Source organism: Eptesicus fuscus, chromosome 12 (genome assembly GCF_027574615.1).
Source record: "Eptesicus fuscus isolate TK198812 chromosome 12, DD_ASM_mEF_20220401, whole genome shotgun sequence".
Lineage (NCBI taxonomy): Eukaryota > Metazoa > Chordata > Mammalia > Chiroptera > Vespertilionidae > Eptesicus > Eptesicus fuscus.
The window spans coordinates 69,258,530-69,272,710 of NC_072484.1; the positions used below are offsets into that span (position 1 = coordinate 69,258,530).

The 14,181-nt window shown below is 48.6% G+C and overlaps 1 protein-coding gene across 4 annotated transcripts in view; it reads right to left on the minus strand.

Moving 5' to 3' along the window:
* Positions 1 to 909: 909 nt before the first annotated feature.
* The window catches only part of GDAP1L1 (ganglioside induced differentiation associated protein 1 like 1), a 36,436-nt gene continuing 23,164 nt past the window's right edge, over positions 910 to 14,181 (minus strand). For all 4 annotated transcript variants that reach the window (XM_054724408.1, XM_054724409.1, XM_028137174.2 and 1 more), the window contains 5 exons: positions 13,260 to 13,452; positions 11,972 to 12,145; positions 7,350 to 7,447; positions 6,448 to 6,562; positions 910 to 1,284 (listed from right to left, as the gene is read on the minus strand). In XM_054724408.1, the coding sequence (XP_054580383.1) occupies positions 941 to 1,284; positions 6,448 to 6,562; positions 7,350 to 7,447; positions 11,972 to 12,145; positions 13,260 to 13,452 (924 nt within the window). In that variant the 3' untranslated portion in view covers positions 910 to 940. The remainder of the gene's footprint in view (positions 1,285 to 6,447; positions 6,563 to 7,349; positions 7,448 to 11,971; positions 12,146 to 13,259; positions 13,453 to 14,181) is intronic.

The window sequence follows — 14,181 nt, forward strand, 5'->3', positions numbered from 1 at the left end:
TGAGGAGATCCCCGTGTGTGGCATGGTGGGGCATGTGAGGCACCCCACAAGTGATGGGACAGGTGGGCATTAAAGGAGATGGCTTTGGCAGAGGCTAGGAGAGGGACTTGAGGTTCATCCACCTCCAGACCCACCCCTGCACTCAGGCCGGACTGACCTTCTAAGATAGTGAACATGGCTTTTGCTGAAAGTCCACCTCACATGGTGGGAAAAATCAACTCCAGGTGGGAAGAGGATGATGGATGCTGCCTTCAGGGATTACTGGTAGAGTGCCACATCAAACTCACTGGCCACGGCAGGAGGGGAATGAGGGTGTGCGCATGGTGTCCGTCCCAGTCCTGGTTTGGTGGTTGGGTGCCACTGCCTTGGCTTGAGCCACTGCTGTCTCAGTCCACGTCCAGGAGAAGAATGAAGTCCCTTCCGATCTTCACGGGCCTCCCATGGAGTCTCCGGGTCTCTAGCCCCACCCAGAGGTACCACTTAGAAGAAGTTGAGTCTTGATGTTGGCTTTGTCCTGTGGAAAGTTCCCTGGGCAAGAGGGAAGGGGAGGCGAGGGGTCAGGCCCTCTGAGCCCCCAGCACCTCCCAGAATCTGGGCCCTGATGGGTGAAATGGCCTGGGACTCACCTCAGATCCTAACCAGTCCCCACAGTTCCATCTTGAGACCTTGAATCAAAAGAAAAGGCATTCGTGCTTTGTTTCTGTTCTCTCTCTCACTCTTTCTCTCCTTTAGTAGAGCCGTGGCTTCAACTCACGGCATTGGCAACGTCTACTTCTAAACTATGGAATGTTTTCACATTGACAATAGAATTACTCCGAACACGGGGTGGGGAAGGGGCTGTCCAAGTGTTCATGAGACAGTGCATTACTGAGAGCTCATTGGGGATCACACAGCACAGAGACACTGACAGTCAGACACCAAGCCCAGGCCTGGCTCAGCTCTAGATGTATTTTTTCTTGAGGTACCAGTAGGCAAAATAGCCCATCCCGCCCAGGGAGCCCATGAGGAAGGAGGCCCCAAAGAAAGATGGCGGTTTCCGCTTGACCAGCCGGAACGCATTGGGGATGACGGCCGAGAGCAGAGTGGTATGAATGTCGCCGAGAACTTTCCGGAAGGCAAAGCGCTTCTGGACCCTCTCAAAGAAGGACTGCAGGTTGGGCCGGCTGCCGTCCTCCCAGTATTTCTTGGACAGTCCCAGGAACTTGAGGCGGTGCAGGGTGGCTCCCAGAAGGACGTCAGCGAGAGTGAAGGCACAGCCGCAGAGCCACAGCTCACATTTCTGTCCTAGAGTGGAAGAGAGAAGAGATGGGGGCAGAGGGATCAGCTTTTCAACCCCCATGCACTCGCTCCTCTCTCCTTGACTCCTTTGATGTTTGTCTGGCTGCCAAGGCATTTCCCCAGGGTCATTCACTCCTATACAACTTTAATGATTTTGCCGCATCCTTTTTGCTACCCCTATCAGTTTTTTTCTTTAAATCAACTGAATTTTTAAGTGCAAGCACTGAGCTTTGGGGCTTCAAGATTTAGATACTGAGAAACAGGAGAAACCATTGAAGAAGCATGAGAAGGAGTGGCCTGATGGCCCACTAGTGTGTGGTGTCGTGGAAGCCAAGATAAGAAAGTGTTCCAAGGAGAAGGGAATACTCAGCTGTGTTCAGAAGCTGTGGAGAGGTCAAGTAAGAGGAGGCCTGAGAATGGAGATTATATTTGGCAGCTGGTAACCTTGACAAGAGCAGCTGGAGTAGAGGCTGACAATGAAAGCCTGGTTGGAAGGAGTTCAAGTGAGAAAGGGAGGAGAAGAATTGGCGACGGTAAGCAAAGATCACTCATTCAAGGAATTTTGCTGTAATGGAAAGGATGCACTAATAATTTGACACAGGTCAAGAGTGTTTTTGTAAGCTGGGAGGAAAAGCTAACATGTGGATCTACTCTCCTCCCTTCTCCATGCTGCTCCGTGCCCCAGAAGAATGACTCTGGTTCCAGGGGTTCCGCCAATGGGGAGCAGTGGCAGGAGGGAGGATGGTGGTGAGAGTGAGGTCAGAGTCTTACGTCCCTCGGTTTCCTCTCTGCGGGTCACTGTGGACTGGCTGCGTCCCCAGAATGAAAGCCACAGCTTCTGTCAGGTGGCCCTCTCTATGCAGTCTGTCTGTCCAGTTCCTGAAACTGCTCCCACCTCTCACGACCTCAGGCCCAGGATACCACGCTTTTCCTTGTGGTTTCCCTAAATCCTGTCCACATATTTATAAACAGTCCCTATAATAAGCCTCCTCAATTACCAATGTGAGGTCACCCTGTGTCCTATGAGGTCCTGCCGGGACCACACCCCTTCTGTCCTTTCATGGACTTTGCATCGTTGGTCCTGCATCCTTCTCCTTTCACTGGGTCATTTCCACCAGCCTGAAAACACACCTTGTATCTACTATAAAAAAAAATTCCTCCCTTTGCCCTGCACACTTCTTCAGCCCCACCCCATTTCTCTATTCCCCTCTACAGATACACTTCTCAAAAGAGCTGTCTCCACTTAACCACACCGCCTCCCACTCACCCTTAAGTCTTTTGTCCAGAGTTCAGTGAACCTGTTCTTGGTAGGGTCACCACCAAAGCCATGGGACAAAACCCAGGGGCGCTTTCCTATCCTTGGTTCACTCAGCCTCTCAGACCCTTTATGGGGGCCTATGACACAGGCTCCTCCTACCTCACTGGCCACTCCATCTCAGTCGACTTTGCCTGCTCCTCTGCCCCCACGCCTCTCTGAATGCGAGGGAACCTCAGGGCAGGCATGGAGTTTTAAAACGTGTCCACAGATCGACTCTCCTCCCCAGGACTACGGGCTGTATTTCATGACTTGTACTAAGGAATGGAATGTGGCAGAAGTGACAGTGACTCCCCATGGTAGGTCATGAAGGAACTGTGGCTTCTGCTTGCTTCTCCCTCCCACGGATCACTTGTTCAGGAGAAAGCCAGCTGCCATGTTGCAAAGGAACTCAAGCAGCCCTATCGACCTGCCCACGTGGTGAGGAGCTGAGGTCCCCTGCCAATAGCCAGTGGGGAACTGAGACATCTAGTTAGGAACCCTGAGAAGGAGCCATCTTGGAAGCCAATCCTCCAGCTCAAATGACCAGAGCCCCAACCAACAGCTTGACTGCAGCCTTTATTACACAACCCTAATGAGACCACCCAGCTAAGCTGCTCCAAAATTCCTGGTCCATGTGTGATATAAGAAGTGTTTTCTGTTTAAGCTGCTAAGTTCAGGAGCAACTTGTTATGCAGCAGTAGGTAACTAATGCAGCAGTTCTTGATCCCTCTTTTTGTCTCCACTCTCTCCTAAATGAAATCATTCAATTCTGTGGCTTTAAGCACCACAGCTATGCTAAAGACTTACAAATCTTTATCTCTAAATTCTGACTTCTTCTTTTAAAATGATACTAGAATATCTAATGGCTTATGTGATACCCCCTTGTGTGTCTAAAAGGCATCTCAAACTTCCTGTGTCTCAAAGTGAACACTTGGTCCCCCTTGCCCATATCAGGACTCAGTAGCTGGCTCCATCTAGGGGTCTTAACTACGACATTATAATACCTCTGCCCCACACAGGGAGAAGTGGAGGTTTGGAGGTGCCCTGGTAGGTGACTGAGCACCAGAGACCATGTGGGCCTAGCCAGTCTGACCTTTAAAACTGATAGCCACCCCCCTGGGCCTCTGCTGCCTCCGTCAGCCTGGAGGGACACAAGGACTGCCCACACCTCTCCATCTCAAACAACCCCATTCATCTGGCTATCGGGCGGTGCAATGCTGCCCCCTCTTGGAAGACCTCAGGACAAAAACAGAAAGTGAGGACAGGAGGCTCACAGGCTAGGACGACCTGAGGAATGTGTCTACAGCTATTCTCCAGGACCGTCAACTCTGGCCTCCGTCTAGGTCACACTCCATGTCTCCCTTGATCGTAACAGCAGCTAATATTTGCAGACACTTTTAATACCGTGTGCCAGGCAATGTGCTGAGCCCCTTACATGCATTTTCTCACTGATCCTCACAACAGCCCCAGGAAGTAGGTGCTCATTTAACACCCTTTTACAGGACAGAAGAGGAGCCAGAACTAGCACTTAAGAATGACTCAAGGAGCCAGTGTTTGAATCCAGGCTCCACCACTTCTATCTGTGTAACCTTGTAAGATTACTGAACCTCTCTGTGCCTTAATTTTTTTTTTTAATCTGTTGAATGGGGTTACTCATATTACCTACCCCCTAGAGTTATTATGGGATTAAATAAGTTGAAATATGTGAAACACTTAAAACAGTGCCTGGCACACAGTAAGTGTTGTTAAATACATAAATCATTATGGGCCGAATTGTGTCCCTCCAGAATTCATATGTTGAAGTTTTAACCCCCCATATCTCAGACAGTGACTATATTTGGAGAACAAGTCTTTAAAGAAGTAATTTTTCCCTGGATGGGTAGATCCCTAACCCTAACCCTAATCCTAACCTGGTTAGAGTGTCATCCCGATATGCCAAGGTTGCAAGTTCAATCCCGAATCAAGGCACATACAAGTATCAACCAATGAATGCATAAGTAAGTGAAACAACAAATTGATGTTTCTCTCTTTCTTCCTCTCTCTCCCCCTTCCTCTCACTCCCTAAAATCAATAAATAAAAATAAAGTAAAGAAGTAAGTTTAAATGAGGCTGTTAGGGTGGATCCTAGTCCAATCTGGGCTGGGGTCCTCATAAAAGGAGGAAATTTTGCTGTGCAGACACCAGGGGCATGCCCACTGAGGAAAGTCCATGTGAAGACACAGCAAGAATGCAGCTGTGTAAGCCTAAGAGAGAGGCCTCAAAAGAAACCAAACCTCAGAAGAAACCAACACCTTGGTCTTAGACTTCTAGCCTCCAGAACTGTGAGAAAATAAGTAGGTCTATTGTTTAAGCCATCCAGTCTGTGGTATTTTGTTATGGAAGCCCTAGCAAATTAATGGATAAATATATGAAATACACCTGAGAATTAAGGGCACCCAGTGAGAGAATGGCAGAGCTGGGGCTTTGGCCCCTAAGCACGCTTCTGTACTAGCTCCCTCAGCACCCTCTCTTATAGAACTGAAAAAGTTCCTCCTTGAGGGATGTATTATTTTCCTCACTTACCCATACCATCCTTTTTTTCTAGAAGGGATTTAAGGCAGCTGGCTTCAGTACACATGACAATGTCCCTGTTGAGGACTTTAGGAACCTGTGTGTACTTTATGCTCAAGGCCTCAGTTGTGAGATGCTGGAAGAACACTGGACCCATTAAGAGGGAACCCATGCTTGCTCTCACTATGCTGTTTAAAAGCTGTGTGCAGGTCACCCTGAACAAGTCACTTCATTTCTCTGAGCCTTAGTTCTCTCATCTGGAGAATGTACACGTCTTTAGCTGTCATGTGTTCTTAAACTACTATGCTCCTGACACTTCAATTGTGTGCTCCTGGCACTTTACTGTGTGCTTTTAATTTTTACAAGAGTCCAACTAGGTGGGGTTAATATAAGTTGCATTTTTATCATCCCATTTTACAGATGAGGAGACTGAGGCTCCAATAGGAAAAATAACCTGTCCAAGTCACACAGTATAGGCAACAAAACTGGAACTCGCTAACTCAAACCTGTCTGACTCTAAACTTATCTTCTAGGTCACTGTGCTCCAAGTAGACGTGTGTGTGTGTGTGTGTGTGTGTGTGTGTGTGTGTGTGTGTGTGTAGCTATAACTGTAGCAGCTACACACATAGGCTCCATAAATTGCATAGTTGAATAGACAAGACTAAGTCTGTCTAAAAGAGAGCAATGGGAAGGTCCCGAATAAAATCTGAAGAAGAGCTGTGGCAAAGATGTTATGTCGGAGGAAAAAGGAGAGGGTGGATAGGGTCCTCCAGGCTGGAAGTACTGCAGGAGCAAAGGTATGGAGGTGGGAATGAAGCTGGTCTGCTCAGGGTCCAGAGAAGAGAGCCACTTGAGAACAGAAAGAGTCAAGGTCAGAGAGTCTGGGTGAGCCTGGATGTCTGGCTGCAGCACAAAGAAGCCATAATATTCATCTCTGATCAGGGTAAAAGTCACCATCACCATCACATCACCATCTTCACCAACCTTTATTAAATACCTACTGTGTGCTAAGGGATCTAAGCACTCTACATGTATTATTTTATGTAATTTCTCATCATCTCTCTTAGGTAGGTCTTATTATTATCCTCATTTTACATATGGAAACTGAGGTCCAGGGAGGTGAAGTACCTGAACCATAGTCACTCAACTAGTAAGTAGCCAAGCTAAGACTTAAACCTAGGTCTGCCTGACTCCATGGCCCATGATCCTAACCCTGGGAGGGGTCCTCTGAGATCTTTGGGAAAAAAAGAAGCTGGACTGGTCAAGGTCAGGGTGAGGAAGGATGGGCAGCAGCACCTACCTACCCCAGGGCTGGTACCCACCCTCATTCTCAAGCTTCCTCTTCTCCAGCTCGGCTTCTATCTGGTCCAGCACCATGGCCAGCTCCCCAAGGATCTTCTTCAGGTAACTCACATCATCATGCTCCAGGATCTTGGCCTAGGGGCAAGGTAGCCAGGAGCCAGAGGAGCTGAGTTGGCCTCAATAGAGCTGGGATGACCAGCTCTGCAAATCCAATCTCCAAATATCCCCTCAAGAGTATAAGATCCCCACTGTTATCAAAGCACCCTCAGCTGGTGCTCACAATATTCCTGTAAGCTTGGCTGTCCTGCCCACATCCCTTTCATGGGCTGGTACTCTCATACACCAGCTGCTATGAGGGCTGGTTGATAGTGGCTCATAGCTGACCCTTCTCCAGAGAATTGTTCTTGGCCAATGAGGAGGTGCCCACAAATACTTGGAAGGTTATCCCACACCCTTCAACCCTTCAACCCCCCTGCCAGGCAATCTGTAGCCAATGGCCGATTGATATAAGGGTATAAAAGGTTGGCCCCTGGCCTCAAAGGGGATTGACTTTGTGGTGCCATTTCTCCAGAGCTCCCTGTGAAAATAGTTAAACTTGGTCCTTTCCTCTTTTCTATCCCTCCTATCCTTCCGGGTTCTCCTCAGAACACACCCTCAATATCCAAGAACCTCTGTCCAATGCAGGCTCTGCTATTAAGGACATACCCAACACATGAGGACACTGAGGCTCCAGGAGGAGAGTGGCTTGCCCAAGGTCAAATAGCCAGTAAATGACAGAGGAGACAGGACTGGAAAAGCAAACAATGGATTTCCCACTTCATGTCACCAACTGATCCTCTACCTAGAACCAGCTTCTCCCAGTTGTTCTTTTCCATGGAAAAGATGGTGGGAAAGAGCAACGAGCAGGGCTGGAGGCACTCACCATGAGCTTCTTCTGTTTAGAAAGATAGGGCTCAGAGAGCTGGGGCTCCTCTTCATGGTCCAGTTTCATGAGGTCCGTGGTGGCGTTGGCTAAATGTCCTAGGGAAAGAATAGGAAAGGTCCTGTCTTTCTGTTACTCAGTGTACCGCATCCCTTCCCCCACAGACTTGGAATAGGTCCCATGTAAACACTGGTCTGGGAAGTAACAATATCAACAGCCAACACTTGGTAGGCACAACAGGCTGCAACATAGGGATGGGTGAGATGCCATCCTGCCATAGGCTCAGGATAGTGGGAGAGACAGACATCTAAAGAAACCCCTATGAAACAGCATGGTCAATCTGTAATGAAGAGTGGACAGAATGCTGTGAGACCCAGAGAGCCACCTGCCTGGGGGACAGGCATCAAGAAACCTTACTGAGGAGGCCACTCTATTCTTGGGGATGAGTAGGAGTTTGTCAGGAATGAATATAATGCTAAACTTGGAAAAACTCCTACTTCAGTGTCTCCCCCAAACCCCTTCTGTAGTGAGGAAACAGGTTCCGATGGGCTAAATAATGTTCCACACACATGAATAACAAGCATGTTTTGAACATGAATCTGCCTGATTCTTTTTTTTTTTTTGTCTGCCTGATTCTTGGTGTAGTGTTCATTCATTGCACCCCCACAAGGAAAAACTTGTTTATTGCAAGAAAATCTGTAAGAGACTTTTGGTGTCTTGAAACTTCCACCTGTGGTGAGGCAACTTTCCTGAAGATTTAGGGACTCGATGACCCACCTTTCCTTGGAAAAATGACCTTGATGCCAAAAAGGCAAGGGTGAAAGAAAGTGGGTCAATAATGGGAATTCAAGTCAGCATCTTGAGAATTATCCTTAATGGGAGAAAGGTAGTGTCCTATAATCTAACTTTGAAAGTGTAAACTATAAACTATGGGCTTTACAAGAGGATGTGGAAATATTAAGTGGGGTAAGATCTTGGGTTCTGTTCCCTTATTGGGGCAGGATTCTTTGGAATTCTTGGTCAATAAGTCTTGGACATGGTAGATCAAGCACGTGGTGGCACCCCAATCCTGCTCTGACCCCTACCCTGGGCCCCAACTCAATTTGGACATCCTTAGGCTTCTTGAAGACATCCTGGCCTGACCAATCTCATCATCTTCCCTGTATTCTCCCCGGATTGCAGCATCCCCACACACACTAAGCAAAGCCAGATGCCTAAGGGTTGTCCTCAATCCCTCCATCTCCCTCCTTCCCACACCAAATCAGTCCCAGGTCCTGTTGATTCTTCACCTTAATATTTTTCATACTTACCTTCTCCCTTTCAATCCTTTCACTATCCCTGTTAATCTTCTGCTTGGATGATTATGATTTACCCCTGTCACCTGCACTTTCTCCACTCTAAGCCCTTTCCCATTCTGCCAGAGACATCTTCGTCAAAACACACTTGATCATGCCACTCCCCACTTAAAACCCGTCCCAGGCTCCTCACTGCCCTCAGATAATGTCCAAGCTCCTCAACTGGTCTTAAAAGACCCAGCAGGATCCACTTCCTCTCCCCTCATTGACTCCATCTCTCACTGAGCTCCCCCAACTGTCCCTATCTCCAGATGGTAACATTTTAGCCACTCTAAATGCTTGACATTCCCTGATTGTGCCTGACCATTTCAAACCTTCAGACCATCGCTCACACTCTTCTTCCTCCCAGAATAGCCTTCTGTATTCCTGAAAATCCCCTTCCAGATACAGCTCAAGACTACCTCTTCCATGAAGCCTTTCCTGATCTTCTAGGAAAACTGACCACTCAGTGCCTTAGTCCTCCAGTGTACATGGTGCAGATTTCTGCCAGAGAATGCAGACACACTACTCAGAGCACAATTCCATTCACACTGTAGTCTATGCGAAAAGTGCCCCCTGGATTGTGCAGTGCACCTGTTCTGCTGTACGTGGAGATTTGATGCTAATGTACTTATCTCTGGGTGTTTGTGTCTCCCACTAGAATCTGAGCTTCTGGAAAGAAGTGGCTATGCCAGATTTATCTCTGTTCTCTTAAAACCCGGGACAGACCTGGCACAGAAAGAGCTCAGTGACTGCTCAATGAATAAAGGAATGAATGAATAAATGAATGAAATGATTAAGTAAATGGGTACAAAAGTTGCTAAATTTCTGACTTCTGAGATTTCTCCATTCACCACCCTATCTCCTGGCCTGATAAAAACCCAATAAACATTCTCCCAGATCTTTCCACTTTGGGGCTATATTAAGCCTCATTGATGTTTTATGAATGTGAAGGTCAAGTACAGCATCTTCTCTCTTGCTGGTCACTGGGATTGCCCATATGGCTCTCTTTAGACACCAGGGGGACAGACTAGGCCAAGGGAAGACCTTGGACTTTTGCATCCTGTGAGGTCTTTCCACCCCTCTCCAACTGGGATCCTTTCAGCCTCTTCAAAGGAGGAAGCAGGCTTGGCCTGCGCTGGACCCCCCACTGCCTTCCAGGCACCTCCAAATGGCCCAGAGTAGGAAGGGGGAGCACCTCCAGCCTCCAGAAACACGCAGGGACTACCTCTATCTAGTCCAGGCCACCATCATTGCTCACCTAGATGACAGTCAGGACCTCCTGACTGCTCTGCCCATTCTCAGTTGGATGATCTTTGTAAAATGCAGATCCAATCATGTCACTTCCCATCACTGTTTCTCTACTCACTGCTCTTTGGATAAAATTCCAGTTCTGCCAGACCTGCTCCCCAGACTCACACCATCACCCTTGGTCTATTCTTCAACCACATTGAACTCCCTTCGGTCCCCAGGACACACCATGCCCTCTCCTACCCTCGAATCTGAAAGGATTCTCCTTCTCCTTCTCCTTTTAACTTATCCTTGGATGCTGGTCATCCCTGGATATTGCTGCATTTCAGAATCCTCCATGACCCCAGAGGTTGGGATGGGCATCTTCTATGTTCCCATGGCCTCCTTATCAAACAGCTTGATTTTGAATAGATTATGCATACATACTTGTTTAAAAATTCAAACAACGTTAAAGAATGTTGAGTGAAGAGTAAATCTCCTCTCATTCTGTAATCCCTTATTTCCACTCCCCCAAAGCAAGCACTACTGGCAGCTTCTCATGCATCCTTCCAGAAATACTCCTTGCTTTGCAAGCACTTGTGCATCTATTTAACCTCTTTCTAAATATGCTAAATAGCACACTGATGGGTTTTTTTTCTGTTCACTTTTTTTCCTCTACTCTCTAATACATCTTAGTATTCCATATGCTTTAAAAACAAACAAACAAAACAAAAAAACAGCTGCACAGTATTCTATTGTGTGAGAGGTCTAGAATTTATTTACCCAGTTCCCAACTCATGGACAGCTGGGTTACTTCCATCCTTTTGCGAGCACTTCCTATACCGCAATGAATATCCTTGTACATACTTCTTGGCGCACACACCCAAATGTAACTGCAGGATTATCTCCAAGGTCTGGTCTTTTCTATGTTTGATATAAAGGACCAGACTGTCCTGGAGAAGTTGTTCAAATTTACTTATCCCACACTAAGGAGTCCAGGAAAGGGTGTAATTACCTGGTCATTTGTCTTTGCTTCCATGGAAGTGTGACCCTGGGATGATAGAAGCTATGTCTGTCCTCATCGGTCCCAAGTCCCCGGCCCAGGGTTTGGGTAATAAAAAAAACCTCATGAATATTTTTGATTGAATGGGGATTGGACAATATAGATAAATCTTGAGTCTTGTTCAAAGATGAGGTTGAGTTCCACAATCTGCCCCCTTCCCACCTTCAAACATTAAACTTATTCCTTTCAGAGGGGGTGACCATTTACTGGGCACCTATCATCTACTTCGAATTATCATGCTTTGTCTGTCTGTAGGACCCATGGTTTCTGCGCAGAGCCTGGACAAAAGTCTGTAAACACTTGTTGATGGATACTCTGATTTAATCTAACCCCCATTTACTGGATGCTGGAAACAAAAGGATGAACTAGGCCATGGGCACGTCCAGGCTACCAGTACATGGGTGATGCTTGAATTAGAAATCAGAGACCCCATAGGGGACCTTGCCATATCTGGGCAGCCTTCCTTGGTGGTGCCAACACTGATGTCACTCAATGCCTGGCCACCAACCTTAGCCCTGACCTCCCTGGGCCCCAACCCTAGGTGTCTGGGGCTGGGACTCCTGTGGGGAGGTGCCCAATTCCCCATGAACAAGACAAGATTCTAGGGAGATAAACAGCCTTGTAGCCTCTGTATGGGATGGCAGGACAAGAGTAGGGGGCAGGAGATGGGAATGAGAGACAGAGACTGCAAGAGAGGGAGAGACATTCAGTGTAATATAGGGTGAATGAGATGGAAGGTCAGAGAGATGGTGCAGAGAAAGCAAGTAAGAGAGAGAGAGAGAGAGAGAGAGAGAGAGAGAGAGAGAGATTGAGATCCAAAGTGAGAGCCAGAGAGATTAACTGAGACAGAAAGGGACAGAGAGAGGAGTGAAGGAGGAAAAAGGAGAGTAAGATACACCAGTGAGAGCAAGAGGAGGAGGACTCCCATTGAAACGGAGCAGGTGGGCAAGGAAGGGGGTCAGCAAGGGGCTGGTGCACCTGCCCCGGGCACTCACTGCGGATCTCAGCCGTAGCGTACTTGGGGATCATGGAGTCGGTGGTGAGCTCGGGGTGCAGGATGCAGCCGTGTGTGTAGGCGTCCATGGGCAGTGAGTCCAGCAGCTCGCGGTACTGCAGCACCCGTGCATGCTGTGGGCTGCCCGCCTCAGGCATCAGGGATACCACGTGCTCTGCGAGACACAGCCGGGGCTGGACCAGGGGCATGAGGCCCGACTCGGCCACCTGCCCCTGATTCGGAGAGGCCAACCTCTGGCACCCCAACTTCCAACCCCAGCATCCTGGAAATAAAAAATGTTGTGGCCCAGAGATCCCCGGCCCACACCCTTCTCCGGACTCCTTGAGATACAGTGCTCATCCAGTTGACAGGGGATCCTAATGGTCCAGCCCACCTACCCCTCTCCTCACTGGAGACCTCCAAGCTGTCCTCTGAGGGGCAGGCGGGAGCCTGAGATCCTTACTGCCAGCCTTCAACAGAAGCTGGAAACCTGGACGTTTAAAATGCAACTCTTTGATTTTTATTTTCAATGCTCCCTCGAGGATATTTTTCCATTGACTTTTAGAGAGAGTAGAAGAGAGAGGGGTAGACAGAGAAATATCAATGTGAGAGAAAACACATCGATTGGATCTCCTTGATTTTTAAATGTTGGCAACTAATTCATATTCTTTTTAAACCGTCATTTCTGGGTCCTGATCCCCTCTCAGCTGCTGTTTGCAGCCTCTACTGTGGGCTGTGAGCTCCTGAACAGAAGCAAGGTCAGAGGGAGGGAGGGAGAGAGGGAGGAAAGAGGACATAGGATTCTATGGGGTTCTGAGGTGTCGGCTCTATTCTTGTCTGCAAGGTTCTGGGGTGTCTGGGCCCATGTCTGTGGGTTTCCTGGGAGTCCACGGCCCTGACTATGCATATAGGTTTTTAGGGGGCTGGCCTGCTGGTGCCCTGGCATCCTTGGAAGATCTCTACCCTGACTGTGGGGACTGTTCATGCCTGAGGGGATCTCACGGGTCTGTGGCCATGCCTGTGACTCTAGAGTTCTTGAGGAAGGAAGCTATAGTCCCAGAGCTTCAAGGGGGAGGGTGTCTGGACCATGCCCTTTCTCTGTAGTAGTACTAGAGTGGGGGTGTTGTGGAGATCTGTGGCTATGCAGTTCCCAGGGGGTATCTGAGCCCGTGATTCATCCTGGGGGAGACTGAGCCTTGCCCATGGCTCCAGTGGGTTTCCGAAGGCTCCCCAAGGCTCTGGGACCCCATCTGAACCTGTAGGGCCCCTGGTGGGGGCAGCAGCCGTACCTCCTGTGAAGGTGCGCTCCACGTAGTCGATGATCTGGTCGTAGTCACTGATGATGTTGTCACGATGGATGATGACGGGCACCTCCTCACCCAGGTTGAGCCGCATGAACCAGGGCTCCTTGTGCTCGCTCTGTGGCAGGCTCACGTCCCGCTCCTCACATGCCAGGCCCTTCTCTGCAATCACCAGCCGCACCTGCAGGGGCCAGGGTCAGAGCGGGGAAGGCAGGTGGACACACAGGGACACTCTGCCCAGGTGGGAGTGGGCATGTGGGGAGGGAGGTCAGAGGTCACACACAGGAGGGGACACTGTTTCTTCCAGCCCATTCTTGGGCCCCTGGGTAGGGGGGCTATCTCCCAGGGGCCTAGGGCCTGGTGGTTACAGGGCTGGCTTTCACAGCTGGGCATACCTGGGGATAAAATTCCTGGTTCTGCTGTGTTTGAGCAGATTCCTTAAACTTTCTGAGCTTCAGTCTCCTTATTTGCAAAATGGAAGTATTAATAGTACCAATCCAGTGTCTGGTGTATAGATGGCACTCAATTCCCAATTATCATGATCATGATTGGACTCTCAGCCTGGTCTCCAGGGGTAGAGTCAGCCAGGAAATTGGCAGAAATTCTTATCGTCAGCAGCTAAATTTTTCAAATTATTTGAGAGAAAAAATGAGGCAAAAAAGAACTTGCCAACATCTATCGAGCCCTTTACTGTCCCCAAATACCTTCCCATCTGGCTGCTGGATGCTCACAGTAGCCTCCCAGAAGAGGGCAGAGCAGGGACTATCTCCCTATTTTTACTGATAAGAAAACTAAAGCCCAGAGAGAGTAAGTAACTTACCCAAAGTCACACAGCAACTTAGTGGCAGACCTAAACCTGCAAGCAATGGTTCTTGACCCCCCAGACCAGTGCTCTCTGCCCTGGGGGCTC